Here is a 19975-nt window from a genome sequence, read left to right as displayed (position 1 = left end):
TAAGGTAGTAGTTTTGGAATTGTTAGTTAGATTACTCGTTGGTTATTACTGCATTGTCGGAACTAGAAGCACAAGCATTTCGCTACACTCGCATTAACATCTGCTAACCATGTGTACATTGCTGGGACCGTTTGTTATATCTGGAGTACTTCTCCTGTCCTATTCGGTGTCCTGTGTGAATCTAAGTGTGCGTTCTCTAATTCTCTCCTTCTCTCTTTCTCTCTCTCGGAGGACCTGAGCCCTAGGACCATGCCCCAGGACTACCTGACATGATGACTCCTTGCTGTCCCCAGTCCACCTGGCTGTGCTGCTGCTCCAGTTTCAACTGTTTTGCCTTATTATTATTCGACCATGCTGATCATTTATGAACATTTGAACATCTTGGCCATGTTCTGTTATAATCTCCACCCGGCACAGCCAGAAGAGGACTGGCCATCCCACATATGCTCTCTCTAATTCTCTCTTTCTTTCTCTCTCTCGGAGGACCTGAGCCCTAGGACCATGCCCCAGGAATACCTGACATGATGACTCCTTGCTGTCCCCAGTCCACCTGACTGTGCTGCTGCTCCAGTTTCAACTATTCTGCCTTATTATTATTCGACCATGCTGGTCATTTATGAACATTTGAACATCTTGACCATGTTTTGTTATAATCTCCACCCGGCACAGCCAGAAGAGGACTGGCCACCCCACATAGCCTGGTTCCTCTCTAGGTTTCTTCCTAGGTTTTGGCCTTTCTAGGGAGTTTTTCCTAGCCACCGTGCTTCTTCACCTGCATTGCTTGCTGTTTGGGGTTTTAGGCTGGGTTTCTGTACAGCACTTTGAGATATCAGCTGATGTACGAAGGGCTATATAAAATAAATTTGATTTGATTTGATTTGATTGCCTTGCGAAAGTATTCGGCCCCCTTGAAATTTGCGACCTTTTGCCACATTTCAGGCTTCAAACATAAAGATATAAAACTGTATTTTTTTGTGAAGAATCAACAACAAGTGGGACACAATCATGAAGTGGAACGACATTTATTGGATATTTCAAACTTTTTTTAACACTAGCACTGAATGTGACAAATCAATTTGATTTGATTTGATGTATTTTGATTTGAGGTGAAATGGTGTCACTTCTCTTGTGTTCATTGCACGCAGAGTCAGGGTATATGCAACAGTTTGGGCCACCTGGCTCATTGCCAACAAATTGCCAGAATTTTACGTAATTATGACATAACATTGAAGGTTGTGTAACAGGAATATTTAGACTGATGGATGCCACCTGTTAGATAAAATACAGAACGGTTCCGTATTTCACTGAAAGAATAAACGTTTTGTTTTCGAAATGATAGTTTCTGGATTCGACCATATTAATGACCAAAGGCTCGTATTTCTGTGTGTTATCATGTTTTAACTAAGTCTATGATTTGATGGTAAACAGCAGCTTTACGGCTCGTAAACATTAATTCAAACAACACTTTCCTGTGTTTGCCAGCAGCTCTTCGTTGTGCTTCAAGCATTGGGCTATTTATGACTTCAAGCCTATCAACTCCGAGATGAGGCTGGTGTAACCCGTTTCAAACGTCACTCGCTATGAGCCTTCTAGTAGTTATTCCTCTTGCTCTGCATGGGTAACGCTGCTTCGAGGGTGGCTGTTGTCGTTGTGTTCCTGGTTCGAGCCCAGGTAGGGACGAGGAGAGGGACGGAAGCTATACTGTTACACTGGCAATACTAAAGTGCCTATAAGAACATCCAATAGTCAAAGGTTAATGAAATACAAATGGTATAGAGGGAAATAGTCCTATAATTCCTATAATAACTACAACCTAAAACTTCTTACCTGGGAATATTGAAGACTCATGTTAAAAGGACCTTTCTGATCTCCCCATCCCGGATCCGGGATCGTGAATACAGACTCGAGCTCATTACCATAACGCAACAGTAACTATTCAAGAAAATCGCAAATGAAATGAAATAAATATGCCATCTCTCAAGCTTAGCCTTTTGTAAACAACACTGTCATCTCAGATTTTAAAAATATGCTTCTCAACCATAGGAAAACAATAATTTGTGTAAAAGTAGCTAGCTAGCGTAGCATTTAGCGTTAGCATTGGCGTTAGCATCCAGCACGCAACATTTCAACAAAAACATAAAAGCCTTCAAATAAAATAATTTACCTTTGAAGAACTTCTGATGTTTTCAATGAGGATACTCTCAGTTAGATAGCAAATGCTCAGTTTTTCCAAAAAGATTCTTTGTGTATTAGAAATAGCTCCGTTTTGTACATCACATTTGGCTACCAAAAAACCCCGAAAATTCAGTCCTCAAAACGCGTACTTTTTTTCCAAATTAACTCCATAATATCGACTGAAAACATGGCAAACTTTGTTTAGAATCAATCCTCAAGGTGTTTTTCACATATCTCTTCGATGATATATCGTTCGTGAAAGCATGGTTTCTCCTCTCAATCAAATGGAAAAATACTTGCACCTGGCTTTGCGCACCAATTTCGACGCAGGACACCAGGCGGACACTTGGAAAATGTAGTCTCTTATGGTCAATCTTCCAATGATATGCCTACAAATACGTCACAATGCTGCCGACATCTTGGGGAAACGGCAGAAGGTCTAAGCTTATTCCTGTCGCATTCACAGCCATATAAGGAGACATTAGAAAACAGAGCTTCAGAAATTCTGCTCATTTCCTGTTTGACGTTTCATCTTGGTTTCGCCTGTAGAATGAGTTCTGGGGCACTTACAGACAATATCTTTGCAGATTCTGAAACTTCAGAGTGTTTTCTTTCCAAAACTGTCAAGAATATGCATAGTCGAGCATCTTTTCGTGACAAAATATCGCGCTTAAAACGGGAACGTTTTTTATCCAAAAATGAAATAGCGCCCCTAGAGATGCAACAGGAACCACCAGCTTTCAAATGTTCTGAGCAAGGAACTGAAACGTTAGCTTTCTTACATGGCACATATTGCACTTTTACTTTCTTCTCCAACACTTTGTTTTTTCATTTTTTAAACCAAATTGAACATGTTTCATTATTTATTTGAGGCTAAATGGATGTATTATATGAAGTTAAAATAAGTGTTCATTCAGTATTGTTGTAATTGTCATTATTACAACAACAAAAAATACAAAATCGGCCGATTAATCGATATCGTCTTTTTATGGTCCTCCAATAATCGTATCGGTATCGTCTTTTTTCGGTCCTCCAATAATCGTATCGGTATCGGGGTTGAAAAATCATAATTGGTCGACCTCTAGTCACTATTCAACAGTTTGATTGGTTCAGGTGTATTACTGCTGGGTTAGAACCAATATGTGCTCCATCAGGTAGGTTACTGCTGGGTTAGAACCAATATGTGCTCCATCAGGTAGGTTACTGCTGGGTTAGAACCAATATGTGCTGTGTCAGGTAGGTTACTGCTGGGTTAGAACCAATATGTGCTCCATCAGGTAGGTTACTGCTGGGTTAGAACCAATATGTGCTGTGTCAGGTAGGTTACTGCTGGGTTAGAACCGACATGTGCTCCATCAGGTAGGTTACTGCTGGGTTAGAACCAATATGTGCTCCATCAGGTAGGTTACTGCTGGGTTAGAACCAACATGTGCTCCATCAGGTAGGTTACTGCTGGGTTAGAACCAACATCTACTGCGTCAGGTAGGTTACTGCTGGGTTAGAACCAATATGTGCTCCATCAGGTAGGTTACTGCTGGGTTAGAACCAACATCTACTGCGTCAGGTAGGTTACTGCTGGGTTAGAACCAACATCTACTGCGTCAGGTAGGTTACTGCTGGGTTAGAACCAACATCTACTGCGTCAGGTAGGTTACTGCTGGGTTAGAACCAACATCTACTGCGTCAGGTAGGTTACTGCTGGGTTAGAACCAACATCTACTGCGTCAGGTAGGTTACTGCTGGGTTAGAACCAATATGTGCTCCATCAGGTAGGTTACTGCTGGTTTAGAACCAACAAGTACTGCGTCAGGTAGGTTACTGCTGGGTTAGAACCAATATGTGCTCCATCAGGTAGGTTACTGCTGGGTTAGAACCAACATCTACTGCGTCAGGTAGGTTACTGCTGGGTTAGAACCAATATGTGCTCCATCAGGTAGGTTACTGCTGGGTTACAACCAACATGTACTGCGTCAGGTAGGTTACTGCTGGGTTAGAACCAATATGTGCTCCATCAGGTAGGTTACTGCTGGGTTAGAACCAATATGTACTGTGTTAGGTAGGTTACTGCTGGGTTAGAACCAATATGTGCTCCATCAGGTAGGTTACTGCTGGGTTAGAACCAATATGTACTCCGTCAGCTATGTTACTGCTGGGTTAGAACCAATATGTGCTCCATCAGGTAGGTTACTGCTGGGTTAGAAACAATATGTACTCTGTCAGCTATGTTACTGCTGGGTTAGAACCAATATGTGCTGTGTCAGGTAGGTTGCTGCTGGGTTAGAACCAATATGTACTGTGTCAGGTAGGTTACTGCTGGGTTAGAACCAATATGTACTGCGTCAGGTATGTTACTGCTGGGTTAGAAACAATATGTGCTCCATCAGGTAGGTTACTGCTGGGTTAGAACCAATATGTGCTCCATCAGGTAGGTTACTGCTGGTTTAGAACCAACATGTACTGCGTCAGGTAGGTTACTGCTGGGTTAGAACCAATATGTGCTCCATCAGGTAGGTTACTGCTGGGTTAGAACCAATATGTGCTCCATCAGGTAGGTTACTGCTGGGTTAGAACCAATATGTGCTCCATCAGGTAGGTTATTGCTGGGTTAGAAGCAATATGTGCTCCATCAGGTAGGTTACTGCTGGGTTAGAAGCAATATGTGCTGTGTCAGGTAGGTTACTGCTGGGTTAGAACCAATATGTACTGTGTCAGGTAGGTTACTGCTGGGTTAGAACCAATATGTACTGCGTCAGGTAGGTTACTGCTGGGTTAGAACCAATATGTGCTCCATCAGGTAGGTTACTGCTGGGTTAGAACCAATATGTGCTCCATCAGGTAGGTTACTGCTGGTTTAGAACCAACATGTACTGCGTCAGGTAGGTTACTGCTGGGTTAGAACCAATATGTGCTCCATCAGGTAGGTTACTGCTGGGTTAGAACCAATATGTGCTCCATCAGGTAGGTTACTGCTGGGTTAGAACCAATATGTGCTCCATCAGGTAGGTTATTGCTGGGTTAGAAGCAATATGTGCTCCATCAGGTAGGTTACTGCTGGGTTAGAAGCAATATGTGCTCCATAATGGGTCTGGTCCAATATGGATCTCCCCTGCTCTCCCTGGAGGGGGAGAGAGAGACCAATGGACACCTCTGTTACTCTTTGTAAAGTTTGCTGGTTACAGAACACACACGCTCATACACCCACACCCACACCCACCACCCCATCCTCTCTCCTCCTACTGTCTGTATAACGCTCTGACGTTATGAAAGCCCTGCTGCTCGCTGATTGGTCGTTGCTTTAGGAACTCCGCGTCTCACTATCATCACTCCATTCCCGGGGCCAATCAGAGCGCGCGCTCGGCCCCCTGACGTCAGGCTCCTCTCCCCTCGTCCAATCAGGCTCGTAGATAATACTGTACTAGTCGCCACACGGCAGCCTCTCACTCAGGTAGACGGACCCACAGCTGCACCAAGGTAATATATTAACATATTATATTCATGTTCTTAAATCTAATCAATAACGAAACATTTGTTTTATATTCTAACGCAGAGGTAACTTTTGCGGTGTAATGCCAGATAGGGTTTAATACCGACTGTTGCGTTAGATGGGTCAGATACATGGTACTGTGCTGTAAAGCTTTATAAATGTTTAGGTGCCGTGTTATGTTGTAGTTGTTCACCGGACAATAACGAGACAAAGTAGCCAACGATCAGGTAAATGCACAACGGTAAGAGAAACTCGGTGCGAAGAGAAGTCTAGGTATCTAACCGACGCAGGAATGAAACATTGCTCGCCTTCCCAAAGGGACACTGAAGTCTTCCAGCTGTAATGTTTTAGTCTCTATTTAACCGAGTTGACAAAACAATACCGTTTGATTTTTATTTTAAACACTCCTGTAAAGCGGCAAGTTGAATGTTTCTATAACATCTAGTGAGGATTGTAAAAACCTTTTTTACGGACATTTTTTCACTCTAATAATTCGCATGATCCAAGTTCATCAGACTGTTATTGGACATAAGAAGTGTTGAGTCTGTAACGGCTCGGTAACATAATAATGGGTCTGGTTCAATATGGATCTCAACTCCGTGACATTGTTACGGAAGCAGTCACATTCCATACTGGTGATCACTGATATAGGCTTTCTCATTGTCAATCTGTACACAGTAATAATACACATTAACCCCTTTCCCTGTATAATTGTTGTTTTCATCTATTACATTTTTTTATTTATTGTCATTTTTTGCAGTATGTTATAAAATCCCTTATCTTTATTGTTACAAAAAAATAAATAATCAAAATATATTTTATATTTGAGATTCTTCAAAGTAGTCACCCTTTGCCTCGATGACAGCTTCGCACACTCTTGGCATTCTCTCAACCAGCTTCATGAGGTAGTCACCTGGAATGCATTTCAATTAACAGGTGTGCCTTGTTAAAAGTTCATTTGTGGTATTTCTTTCCTTCTTAATGCGTTTGAGCCAATCAGTTGTGTTGTGACAAGGTAGGTATACAGAAGATAGTATTTTACCAAATAGTCCTTATTATGGCAAGAACAGCTCAAATAAGCAAAGAGAAACAACAGTCCATCATTTCTTGAAGACATGAAGGTCAGTCAATACGGAACATTTGAAGAACTAAAAGTTTCTTCGAGTGCTATGAGGAAACTGGCTCTCATGAGGACCGCCACAGGAAGGGAAGACCCAGAGTTACCTCTGCTGCAGAGGATAAGTTCATTAGAGTTAACTGCACCTCAGATTGCAGCCCAAATAAATGCTTCACAGAGTTCAAGTAACAGACACATCTCAACATCAACTGTTCAGAGGAGACTGTGTGTATCAGACCTTCATGGTTGAATTGCAGCAAAGAAACCACTACTAAAGGACACCAATAATAAGAAGAGACTTGCTTGGGCCAAGAAACACAAGGAATGGACAATAGACCAGTGGAAGTCTGTCCTTTGGTCTAATGAGTCCAAATTGGAGATTTTTGTCACATGTCTTTGCATCTAAGGTGAACGGATTATCTTTGCATGTTCCCACCGTGAAGCATGGAGGAGGAGGATTTATGTTGTGGGGGGTGCTTTGCTGGTGACACTGTGATTTATTTAGAATTCAAGGCACACTTAACCAGCATGGATACCACAGCATTCTGCAGTGATACAACATCCCATCTGGTTTGGGCTTAGTGGGACTACCATTTGTTTTTCAACAGGACAATGACCCAACACACCTCCAGGCTGTGTAAGGGCTATTTGACCAAGAAGGAGAGAGATGGAGGGCTGCATCAGATAACCTGGCCTCTACAATCACCCGACCTCAACCCAAATGACATGGTTTGGGATGAGTTGGACCGCAGAGTGAAGGAAAAACAGACAACAAGAGCTCAGCATATGTGGGAACTCCTTCAAGACGGTTGGAAAAGCATTGTAGCTGTCATCAAGGCAAAGGGTGGTTACTTTGAAGAATCTCAAATATAAAATATATTTACTACATGATTCCATATGTGTTCATAGTTCTGATGTCGTCACTATTATTCTACAATGTAGAAAATAGTAAAAACAAAGAAAACCCTTGAATGAGTCGGTGTTCTAGAACCCTGGAATGAGTCGGTGTTCTAGAACCCTGGAATGAGTAGGTGTTCTAGAACCCTGGAATGAGTAGGTGTGTCCAAACTTTTGACTGGAACTATATGTCCTGGTTAGTCTAGAGGTTTTCCCTGTATATTTCTGTATATATGTCCTGGTTAGTCTAGAGGTTTTCCCTGTATATTTCTGTATATATGTCCTGGTTAGTCCAGAGGTTTCCCCTGTATATTTCTGTATATATGTCCTGGTTAGTCCAGAGGTTTCCCCTGTATATATGTCCTGGTTAGTCCAGAGGTTTTCCCTGTATATTTCTGTATATATGTCCTGGTTAGTCTAGAGGTTTTCCCTGTATATTTCTGTATATATGTCCTGGTTAGTCTAGAGGTTTCCCCTGTATATTTCTGTATATATGTCCTGGTTAGTCTAGCGGTTTTCCCTGTATATTTCTGTATATATGTCCTGGTTAGTATAGAGGTTTTCCCTGTATATTTCTGTATATATGTCCTGGTTTGTCTAGACGTTTTCCCTGTATATATGTCCTGGTTAGTCTAGAGGTTTTCCCTGTATATATGTCCTGGTTAGTCCAGAGATTTCCCCTGTATATTTCTGTATATATGTCCTGGTTAGTCTAGAGGTTTTCTCTGTATATTTCTGTATATATGTCCTGGTTAGTCTAGAGGTTTTCCCTGTATATTTCTGTATATATGTCCTGGTTAGTCTAGAGGTTTTCCCTGTATATTTCTGTATATATGTCCTGGTTAGTCTAGAGGTTTTCCCTGTATATATGTCCTGGTTAGTCCAGAGATTTCCCCTGTATATTTCTGTATATATGTCCTGGTTAGTCTAGAGGTTTTCTCTGTATATTTCTGTATATATGTCCTGGTTAGTCTAGAGGTTTTCCCTGTATATTTCTGTATATATGTCCTGGTTAGTCTAGAGGTTTTCCCTGTATATTTCTGTATATATGTCCTGGTTAGTCCAGAGGTTTTCTCTGTATATTTCTGTATATACGTCCTGGTTAGTCTAGAGGTTTCCCCTGTATATTTCTGTATATATGTCCTGGTTAGTCTAGAGGTTTTCCCTGTATATTTCTGTATATATGTCCTGGTTAGTCCAGAGGTTTTCTCTGTATATTTCTGTATATATGTCCTGGTTAGTCTAGAGGTTTCCCCTGTATATTTCTGTATATATGTCCTGGTTAGTCTAGACGTTTTCCCTGTATATTTCTGTACATATGTCCTGGTTAGTCTAGAGGTTTTCCCTGTATATTTCTGTATATATGTCCTGGTTAGTCTAGAGGTTTCCCCTGTATATTTCTGTATATATGTCCTGGTTAGTCTAGAGGTTTTCTCTGTATATTTCTGTATATATGTCCTGGTTAGTCTATAGGTTTTCTCTGTATATTTCTGTATATATGTCCTGGTTAGTCTAGAGGTTTTCTCTGTATATTTCTGTATATATGTCCTGGTTAGTCTAGAGGTTTTCTCTGTATATTTCTGTATATATGTCCTGGTTAGTCTAGAGGTTTCCCCTGTATATATGTCCTGGTTAGTCTAGAGGTTTTCTCTGTATATTTCTGTATATATGTCCTGGTTAGTCTAGAGGTTTTCCCTGTATATTTCTGTATATATGTCCTGGTTAGTCTAGAGGTTTTCCCTGTATATTTCTGTATATATGTCCTGGTTAGTCTAGAGGTTTTCCCTGTATATTTCTGTATATATGTCCTGGTTAGTCTAGAGGTTTTCCCTGTATATTTCTGTATATATGTCCTGGTTAGTCTAGAGGTTTTCTCTGTATATTTCTGTATATATGTCCTGGTTAGTCTAGAGGTTTTCCCTGTATATTTCTGTATATATGTCCTGGTTAGTCTAGAGGTTTTCCCTGTATATTTCTGTATATATGTCCTGGTTAGTCTAGAGGTTTTCCCTGTATATTTCTGTATATATGTCCTGGTTAGTCTAGAGGTTTTCTCTGTATATTTCTGTATATATGTCCTGGTTAGTCTAGAGGTTTTCCCTGTATATTTCTGTATATATGTCCTGGTTAGTCTAGAGGTTTTCTCTGTATATTTCTGTATATATGTCCTGGTTAGTCTAGAGGTTTTCTCTGTATATTTCTGTATATATGTCCTGGTTAGTCCAGAGGTTTTCCCTGTATATTTCTGTATATATGTCCTGGTTAGTCTAGAGGTTTTCCCTGTATTAATGTCCTGGTTAGTCTAGAGGTTTTCCCTGTATATTTCTGTATATATGTCCTGGTTAGTCCAGAGGTTTTCCCTGTATATTTCTGTATATATGTCCTGGTTAGTCTAGAGGTTTTCCCTGTATATATGTCCTGGTTAGTCTAGAGGTTTTCCCTGTATATATGTCCTGGTTAGTCTAGAGGTTTTCCCTGTATATTTCTGTATATATGTCCTGGTTAGTCTAGAGGTTTTCCCTGTATATATGTCCTGGTTAGTCTAGAGGTTTTCCCTGTATATATGTCCTGGTTAGTCTAGAGGTTTTCCCTGTATATTTCTGTAGATATGTCCTGGTTAGTCTAGAGGTTTCCCCTGTATATTTCTGTAGATATGTCCTGGTTAGTCTAGAGGTTTCCCCTGTATATTTCTGTATATATGTCCTGGTCCAGAGGTTTTCTCTGTATATTTCTGTATATATGTCCTGGTCTAGAGGTTTCCCCTGTATATTTCTGTATATATGTCCTGGTTAGTCTAGAGGTTTTCTCTGTATATTTCTGTATATATGTCCTGGTTAGTCTAGAGGTTTTCCCTGTATATTTCTGTATATATGTCCTGGTTAGTCTAGAGGTTTTCTCTGTATATTTCTGTATATATGTCCTGGTTAGTCTAGAGGTTTTCTCTGTATATTTCTGTATATATGTCCTGGTTAGTCCAGAGGTTTTCCCTGTATATTTCTGTATATATGTCCTGGTTAGTCTAGAGGTTTTCCCTGTATATATGTCCTGGTTAGTCTAGAGGTTTTCCCTGTATATTTCTGTATATATGTCCTGGTTAGTCCAGAGGTTTTCCCTGTATATTTCTGTATTTATGTCCTGGTTAGTCTAGAGGTTTTCCCTGTATATATGTCCTGGTTAGTCTAGAGGTTTTCCCTGTATATATGTCCTGGTTAGTCTAGAGGTTTTCCCTGTATATTTCTGTATATATGTCCTGGTTAGTCTAGAGGTTTTCCCTGTATATATGTCCTGGTTAGTCTAGAGGTTTTCCCTGTATATATGTCCTGGTTAGTCTAGAGGTTTTCCCTGTATATTTCTGTAGATATGTCCTGGTTAGTCTAGAGGTTTCCCCTGTATATTTCTGTATATATGTCCTGGTTAGTCTAGAGGTTTTCCCTGTATATTTCTGTAGATATGTCCTGGTTAGTCTAGAGGTTTCCCCTGTATATTTCTGTATATATGTCCTGGTCCAGAGGTTTTCTCTGTATATTTCTGTATATATGTCCTGGTCTAGAGGTTTCCCCTGTATATTTCTGTAGATATGTCCTGGTTAGTCTAGAGGTTTCCCCTGTATATTTCTGTATATATGTCCTGGTTAGTCTAGAGGTTTTCCCTGTATATTTCTGTATATATGTCCTGGTTAGTCTAGAGGTTTTCCCTGTATATTTCTGTATATATGTCCTGGTCCAGAGGTTTTCTCTGTATATTTCAATCCAGGTCTTTTACCATCTTATTTTGTGCAGCATTTATTTCTAATGATTTAAGGACAAACAATATAGTAGTTATTTGATTAATGGCTATGCAGTGGGTGTGGCTATGCAGTGTGTGTGTGGCTATGCAGTGGGTGTGGCTATGCAGTGTGTGTGGCTATGTCCATGGCTATGCAGTGTGTGTGTGGCTATGTCCATGGCTATGCAGTGTGTGTGTGGCTATGCAGTGTGTGTGTGTGTGTGTGGCTATGCAGTGTGTGTGGCTATGCAGTGTGTGTGTGTGTGTGGCTATGCAGTGTGTGTGTGTGTGTGGCTATGCAGTGTGTGTGTGGCTATGCAGTGTGTGTGTGTGTGGCTATGCAGTGTGTGTGTGTGGCTATGTCCATGGCTATGCAGTGTGTGTGTGGCTATGCAGTGTGTGTGTGTGTGGCTATGTCCATGGCTATGCAGTGTGTGTGTGTGTGTGGCTATGCAGTGTGTGTGTGTGTGTGGCTATGTCCATGGCTATGCAGTGTGTGTGTGTGGCTATGCAGTGTGTGTGTGTGTGTGGCTATGTCCATGGCTATGCAGTGTGTGTGGCTGTGTAATATATATAGTAGTTATTTGATTAATGGCTATGCAGTGTGTGTGGCTGTGTAATATATATAGTAGTTATTTGATTAATGGCTATGCAGTGTGTGTGTGTGTGGCTATGTCCATGGCTATGCAGTGTGTGTGTGTGTGGCTATGTCCATGGCTATGCAGTGTGTGTGTGTGTGGCTATGTCCATGGCTATGCAGTGTGTGTGTGTGGCTATGCAGTGTGTGTGTGTGTGGCTATGTCCATGGATATGCAGTGTGTGTGTGTGGCTATGTCCATGGCTATGCAGTGTGTGTGTGTGTGTGTGTGGCTATGTCCATGGCTATGCAGTGTGTGTGTGTGGCTATGCAGTGTGTGTGTGTGTGGCTATGTCCATGGCTATGCAGTGTGTGTGTGTGTGTGTGTGTGTGTGTGTGTGGCTATGTCCATGGCTATGCAGTGTGTGTGTGTGGCTATGCAGTGTGTGTGTGTGTGGCTATGTCCATGGCTATGCAGTGTGTGTGTGTGTGTGGCTATGTCCATGGCTATGCAGTGTGTGTGTGTGGCTATGTCCATGGCTATGTAGTGTGTGTGAGTGGGTATGTCCATGGCTATGCAGTGTGTGTGTGTGTGTGTGTGTGTGTGTGGCTATGTCCATGGCTATGCAGTGTGTGTGTGTGGCTATGCAGTGTGTGTGTGTGGCTATGCAGTGTGTGTGTGTGTGTGGCTATGCAGTGTGTGTGAGTGGCTATGTCCATGGCTAGTCACACGTGTTGTTGTCTAGTCTAGTTATTAATGTATAAAACATTATTGTGTTTGCCCAGGCCTCTTCCTGGTCAGAGCCAATTAATATTAATGTGTGTGTTTGTGTATGTGTGTGTGCGTGTTGTCTCCTCCCAGCCCATCCCCACCAGCCAATCAGAATGGAGGTGAACAGTACGGCCACCATCTTGTCCTCTGCCTTCCTGGCCGTGGAATATGTTGATGCTGTTTTACCTGACAACCCTCTTCAGCCTTCACTACAATACGCCTGGGGGTAATATTGCTATACTATTACTATACCACTACTATACTACTATACTACTAATATACTGCTACTATACTACTACTACTACTACTGTACTGCTACTAAACTTCTATACTACTACTACTATACTATTAGTGTACTATTGCTTTAGTACTACTACTATACTATTACTATACCACTACTATACTACTAATATACTGCTACTATACTACTACTACTACTGTACTGCCGCTAAACTTCTATACTACTACTACTATACTATTAGTGTACTATTGCTTTAGTACTACTACTATACTACTACTACTAAACTACTGTACTACTATAACACTACTATACTATTACTACTAATATACTACTACTACTGTACTACTATAACACTACTATACTATTACTACTAATATACTACAACTACTGCTACTACTAATACATTCCTATACTACTACTACTATACTATTACTACTAATATACTACTAATATACTACTACTACTAAACTACTGTACTACTATAACACTACTATACTATTACTACTAATATACTACTACTACTACTGCTACTACTAATACATTCCTATACTACTACGATGCTGCGACTAGAATACTACTACTACTATACTATTACTACTAATATACTACTAATATACTACTACTATTAAACTACTGTACTACTATAACACTACTATACTATTACTACTAATATACTACTAATATACTACTACTACTAAACTACTGTACTACTATAACACTACTATACTATTACTACTAATATACTACTAATATACTACTACTACTAAACTACTGTACTACTATAACACTACTATACTATTACTACTAATATACAACTACTACTACTACTAAACTACTGTACTACTATAACACTACTATACTATTACTACTAATATACTACTAATATACTACTACTACTACTAAACTACTGTACTACTAATATACTACTACTACACTACTGCTACTACTAATACATTCCTATACTACTACGATGCTGCGACTAGAATACTACTACTATTACTACTATTACTTCCACTACACTGCTGCTATACAGCTACGCCTATAATACTACTACTAATACTACTATTACTACTAATACTATTACTTCCACTACACTGCTGCTATACAGCTACGCCTATAATACTACTACTAATACTACTACTACTATTACTTCTACTACTATTACTACTACTACTACTCCTACTACACTACTACAGTTTTACCTGACAACCCCCTGCAGCCTTCACCACAGCACGCCTGGGGGTAGTACTACTATAATGACTGACTGGCTGATTGAATGACTGGTTGACGAGCTGACTACACAACGTTCCAGGCAGTGACTGGTTGACGAGCTGACTACACAACGTTCCAGGCAGTGACTGGCTGACTACACAACGTTCCAGCCAGTGACTGGTTGACGAGCTGACTACACAACGTTCCAGGCAGTGACTGGCTGACGAGCTGACTACACAACGTTCCAGGCAGTGACTGGCTGACTACACAACGTTCCAGGCAGTGACTGGTTGACGAGCTGACTATACAACGTTCCAGGCAGTGACTGGCTGACTACACAACGTTCCAGGCAGTGACTGGCTGACTACACAACGTTCCAGGCAGTGACTGGTTGACGAGCTGACTACACAACGTTCCAGGCAGTGACTGGTTGACGAGCTGACTACACAACGTTCCAGGCAGTGACTGGCTGACTACACAACGTTCCAGGCAGTGACTGGTTGACGAGCTGACTACACAACGTTCCAGGCAGTGACTGGCTGACGAGCAGATGGACATGTTCTTAGACTCTTTGATTCATTGATTGGTGTCTGTTGATCTCTGTCCACCAGGTATGTGAATGAGAACTACACTAAATTCCAGATCGCCACCTGGGGTTCTCTCATCGTCCACGAGGCCATCTACTTCCTGTTTTGTCTACCTGGTTTCCTGTTTCAGTTCCTTCCCTTCATGCAGAAGTACAAGATCCAACAGGTAGATCCAACAGGGTGTTAGATCCAAAAGATAGGGGAGGGTGTTAGATCCAACAGGTAGGGGAGGGTGTTAGATCCAACAGGTAGGGGAGGGTGTTAGATCCAACAGGTAGAGGAGGGTGTTAGATCCAACAGGGAGAGGAGGGTGTTAGATCTAACAGGGAGAGGAGGGTGTTAGATCTAACAGGGAGAGGAGGGTGTTAGATCTAACAGGGAGAGGAGGGTGTTAGATCTAACAAGGAGAGGAGGGTGTTAGATCTAACAGGGAGAGGAGGGTGTTAGATCTAACAGGGAGAGGAGGGTGTTAGATCCAACAGGGAGAGGAGGGTGTTAGATCCAACAGGGAGAGGAGGGTGTTAGATCCAACAGGGAGAGGAGGGTGTTAGATCCAACAGGGAGAGGAGGGTGTTAGATCCAACAGGGAGAGGAGGGTGTTAGATCCAACAGGTTGTGGAGGGTGTTAGATACAACAGATAGGGGAGGGTGTTAGATCCAACAGGTAGGGGCGGGTGTTAGATACAACAGGTAAGGGGGGTGTTAGATGCAACGGGTAGGGAGGGTGTTAGATCCAACAGGTAGGGGAGGGTGTTAGATCCAACCGGTAGGGGAGGGTGTTAGATCCAACAGGTAGGGGAGGGTGTTAGATCCAACCGGTAGGGGAGGGTGTTAGATCCAACAGGTAGGGGAGGGTGTTAGATCCAACAGGTAGGGGAGGGTGTTAGATCCAACAGGTAGGGGAGGGTGTTAGATCCAACAGGTAGGGGAGGGTGTTAGATCCAACCGGTAGGGGAGGGTGTTAGATCCAACCGGTAGGGGAGGGTGTTAGATCCAACAGGCGGGGGGGGGGGGGGTGTTAGTGTTAGAGTGTTAGATGAAGAAGTGGAAGTTTTAACAATGATACTCCCTCCCCGTGTGTGTGTGTGTGTATATATACTGTGTGTGTGTGTGTGTGTGTGTGTATATATACTGTGTGTGTGTGTGTGTGTGTGTGTGTGTGTGTGTGTGTGTGTGTATATATACTGTGTGTGTGTGTGTGTGTGTGTGTGTGTATATATACTGTGTGTGTAGGACAAGCCAGAGACGTGGGAGAAACAGTGGAGGTGTTTCAAGATGCTGCTGTTCAACCACTTCTGTATCCAGCTGCCCATGATCTGTGGAACGTACCACTTCACTGAGTTCTTCAGCATCCCCTACGACTGGGACAGCATGCCACGATGGTACGACCCAACACACACACACAACCTCCCCTACGACTGAGACAGGATGCCACGATGGTACGACCCAACACACACACACACACACACACACAACCTCCCCTACGACTGAGACAGCATGCCACGATGGTACGACCCAACACACACACACAACCTCCCCTACGACTGAGACAGCATGCCACGATGGTACGACCCAACACACACACTCAACCTCCCCTACGACTGGGACAGTATGCCACGATGGTACGACCCAACACACACACAACCTCCCCTACGACTGGGACAGCATGCCACGATGGTACGACCCAACACACACACACAACCTCCCCTACGACTGAGACAGCATGCCACGATGGTACGACCCAACACACACACAACCTCCCCTACGACTGAGACAGCATGCCACGATGGTACGACCCAACACACACACAACCTCCCCTTCGACTGGGACAGCATTCCACGATGGTACGACCCAACACACACACACACACACACACAACCTCCCCTACGAATGGGACAGCATGCCATGATGGTACGACCCAACACACACACAACCTCCCCTACGACTGGGACAGCATGCCACAATGGTACGACCCAACACAGGTTCTGTCTACCTCTCCCTCCCCAGGCCCTACCTGTTAACTCAGTGTCTAGGCTGTTCTGTCTATCTCTCCCTCCCCAGGCCCTACCTGTTAACTCAGTGTCTAGGCTGTTCTGTCTATCTCTCCCTCCCCAGGCCCTACCTGTTAACTCAGTGTCTAGGCTGTTCTGTCTATCTACCCCTCCCCAGGCCCTACCTGTTAACTCAGTGTCTAGGCTGTTCTGTCTATCTCTCCCTCCCCAGGCCCTACCTGTTAACTCAGTGTCTAGGCTGTTCTGTCTATCTCTCCCTCCCCAGGCCCTACCTGTTAACTCAGTGTCTAGGCTGTTCTGTCTATCTCTCCCTCCCCAGGCCCTACCTGTTAACTCAGTGTCTAGGCTGTTCTGTCTATCTACCCCTCCCCAGGCCCTACCTGTTAACTCAGTGTCTAGGCTGTTCTGTCTACCTCTCCCTCCCCAGGCCCTACCTGTTAACTCAGTGTCTAGGCTGTTCTGTTTATCTCTCCCTCCCCAGGCCCTACCTGTTAACTCAGTGTCTAGGCTGTTCTGTCTATCTACCCCTCCCCAGGCCCTACCTGTTAACTCAGTGTCTAGGCTGTTCTGTCTATCTCTCCCTCCCCAGGCCCTACCTGTTAACTCAGTGTCTAGGTTGTTCTGTCTATCTCTCCCTCCCCAGGCCCTACCTGTTAGCTCAGTGTCTAGGCTGTGCTGTGATAGAGGACACCTGGCACTATTTCCTCCATCGCCTGCTACATCACCGCAGTATCTACAAGCACATCCACAAAGTGCACCACGAGTTCACTGTGAGTACACACACACACACACTCGCACACACACACACACACACACACACACACACACACACACACACACACACACGCGCACGCTAGACAGGCAGGCACGAACACACGCTAGACAGTCAGGCACGAACACACACAAATGCCGATGTGCCCTTGATCAAGGCATTTAACCCTCATTGCTCTGGATGAGAGTGTCTGCTAACGGACTAAAATGTCAAATAAACTTGCTATAACCGATGTCTGTCTGTCTGTCTGTCTCTCTGTGTCTGTGTCTGTCTCTGTCTCTGTAGGCTCCATTTGGCATGCAGGCAGAGTACGCCCACCCAGCTGAGACAGTGATCCTTGGGTCTGGGTTCTTCATCGGCATCATGGTGTTCTGTAACCACGTGACGTTGCTATGGGCCTGGGTCGCCTTCCGCCTGCTGGAAACCATCGACGTACACAGGTACACACACACACACACACACACACACACACACACTCCTAGAGACTATAGAGGAGGCAGAGGTGTAGTGGAGGGTAAACACAGCTAACACTTTTTTTTCCTATTTGTGGAAAAATGCATATCTACTTTACTCACCACCACCAGGGGTCTGCAGCTCTCCCTGCCTGTTGTTCTCTGGTCTGACCACCAGGGGTCTCCAGCTCTCCCTGCCTGTTGTTCTCTGGTCTGACCACCAGGGGTCTCCAGCTCTCCCTGCCTGTTGTTCTCTGGTCTGACCACCAGGGGTCTCCAGCTCTCCCTGCCTGTTGTTCTCTGGTCTGACCACCAGGGGTCTCCAGCTCTCCCTGCCTGTTGTTCTCTGGTCTGACCGCCAGGGGTCTCCAGCTCTCCCTGCCTGTTGTTCTCTGGTCTGACCACCAGGGGTCTCCAGCTCTCCCTGCCTGTTGTTCTCTGGTCTGACCACCAGGGGTCTCCAGCTCTCCCTGCCTGTTGTTCTCTGGTCTGACCACCAGGGGTCTCCAGCTCTCCCTGCCTGTTGTACTCTGGTCTGACCACCAGGGGTCTCCAGCTCTCCCTGCCTGTTGTTCTCTGGTCTGACCACCAGGGGTCTCCAGCTATCCCTGCCTGTTGTTCTCTGGTCTGACCACCAGGGGTCTGCAGCTCTCCCTGCCTGTTGTTCTCTGGTCTGACCACCAGGGGTCTGCAGCTCTCCCTGCCTGTTGTTCTCTGGTCTGACCACCAGGGGTCTGCAGCTCTCCCTGCCTGTTGTTCTCTGGTCTGACCACCAGGGGTCTCCAGCTCTCCCTGCCTGTTGTTCTCTGGTCTGACCACCAGGGGTCTCCAGCTCTCCCTGCCTGTTGTTCTCTGGTCTGACCACCAGGGGTCTCCAGCTCTCCCTGCCTGTTGTACTCTGGTCTGACCACCAGGGGTCTCCAGCTCTCCCTGCCTGTTGTACTCTGGTCTGACCACCAGGGGTCTCCAGCCCTACCATGTTGTTCTCTAGTCTGGCCACCAGGGGTCTCCAGATCTACCATGTTCTCTGGTTTGACCACCAGGGGTCTCCAGCCCTACCATGTTGTTCTCTAGTCTGGCCACCAGGGGTCTCCAGATCTACCATGTTCTCTTGTTTCTGACAACATTCTGATTCTCTACCCTTCTCCCGAGAACCTCGTACTCTCCCCCTGGTGCATTTAAAAGGACTGGACTGGTGTGAGGAGTATGGTGAAAGCTCCCTCCAACAGAGCCTGAACCAATCCAATGCTTTTAAATGCATGAGGAGGAGTGAAGGCTAGAGAATCGGAACGCAGACACTGTGTTGTCATATGAGGAGTGTGTACGGGTGGAGTGGGGTGTAATGGATTTTGTGTAGGTTATGTTACAATGTTAAATTAACATCCTCTCTTCCTCTCCTCTCTCTCCCTCCCTCCCTCCCTCTCTTCCCTTTCTCTCCTCCTCTCCTCCCTCCCTCCCTCTCGCCTCCTCCCTCTCCTCCCTCCCTCCCTCTCCTCCTCCCTCCCTCCCTCTCCTCCTCCCTCCCTCTCCTCCTCTTCCCCACCCTCCTCTCCTCTCTCTCCTACTCTCCTCCCCTCTCCTCCTCTCCTCTCTCTCTCTCCCCCTCTCTCCTCCCCTCTCCCTCTCTCTCTCCTCCTCTCCCTCTCCTCCCTCTCTCCTCCCTCCCTCTCCCCTCCTCTCCTCTCCTCCCCTCTCTCTCTCTCCTCCTCCTCCTCTCCCTCTCCTCCCTCCCTCTCCCCTCCTCTCCTCCCCTCTCCTCCTCTCCTCCCCTCTCCTCTCCTCTCTCTCCTCCTCCTCTCCCTCTCCCCTCCTCTCCTCTCCTCTCTCTCCCCTCCTCTCCTCTCTCTCTCCTCCCTCCCTCTCCCCTCCTCTCCTCCCCTCTCTCTCCTCCTCTCCTCCCCTTCCTCCTCTC

At 44.4% G+C, this 19975-nt stretch overlaps 1 protein-coding gene across 2 annotated transcripts in view; it reads left to right on the top strand.

Moving 5' to 3' along the window:
- The first annotated feature begins 5548 nt into the window (after positions 1–5548).
- msmo1 (methylsterol monooxygenase 1) overlaps positions 5549–19975 on the top strand; it is a 15548-nt gene continuing 1121 nt past the window's right edge. The window contains exons 1-6 of one of the 2 annotated variants that reach the window (XM_090188440.1): positions 5549–5646; positions 12878–13013; positions 14852–14993; positions 16061–16209; positions 17483–17609; positions 17897–18051. In XM_090188440.1, coding sequence (XP_090044566.1) covers positions 12901–13013; positions 14852–14993; positions 16061–16209; positions 17483–17609; positions 17897–18051 — 686 coding nt within the window. In that variant the 5' untranslated portion in view covers positions 5549–5646; positions 12878–12900. Of the gene's footprint in view, positions 5647–12877; positions 13014–14851; positions 14994–16060; positions 16210–16585; positions 16617–17482; positions 17610–17896; positions 18052–19975 lie in introns of those variants that run through there. The other variant, XM_090188441.1, reaches the window with a different exon arrangement.

The sequence above is a fragment of the Oncorhynchus mykiss genome, chromosome 10 (genome assembly GCF_057628025.1).
Source record: "Oncorhynchus mykiss isolate SJ-2025 chromosome 10, ASM5762802v1, whole genome shotgun sequence".
In the NCBI taxonomy this organism is placed as follows: domain Eukaryota; kingdom Metazoa; phylum Chordata; class Actinopteri; order Salmoniformes; family Salmonidae; genus Oncorhynchus; species Oncorhynchus mykiss.
Note: the sequence above shows the minus strand (reverse complement) of the source record. Positions and strands in the feature narration are given on the sequence as shown.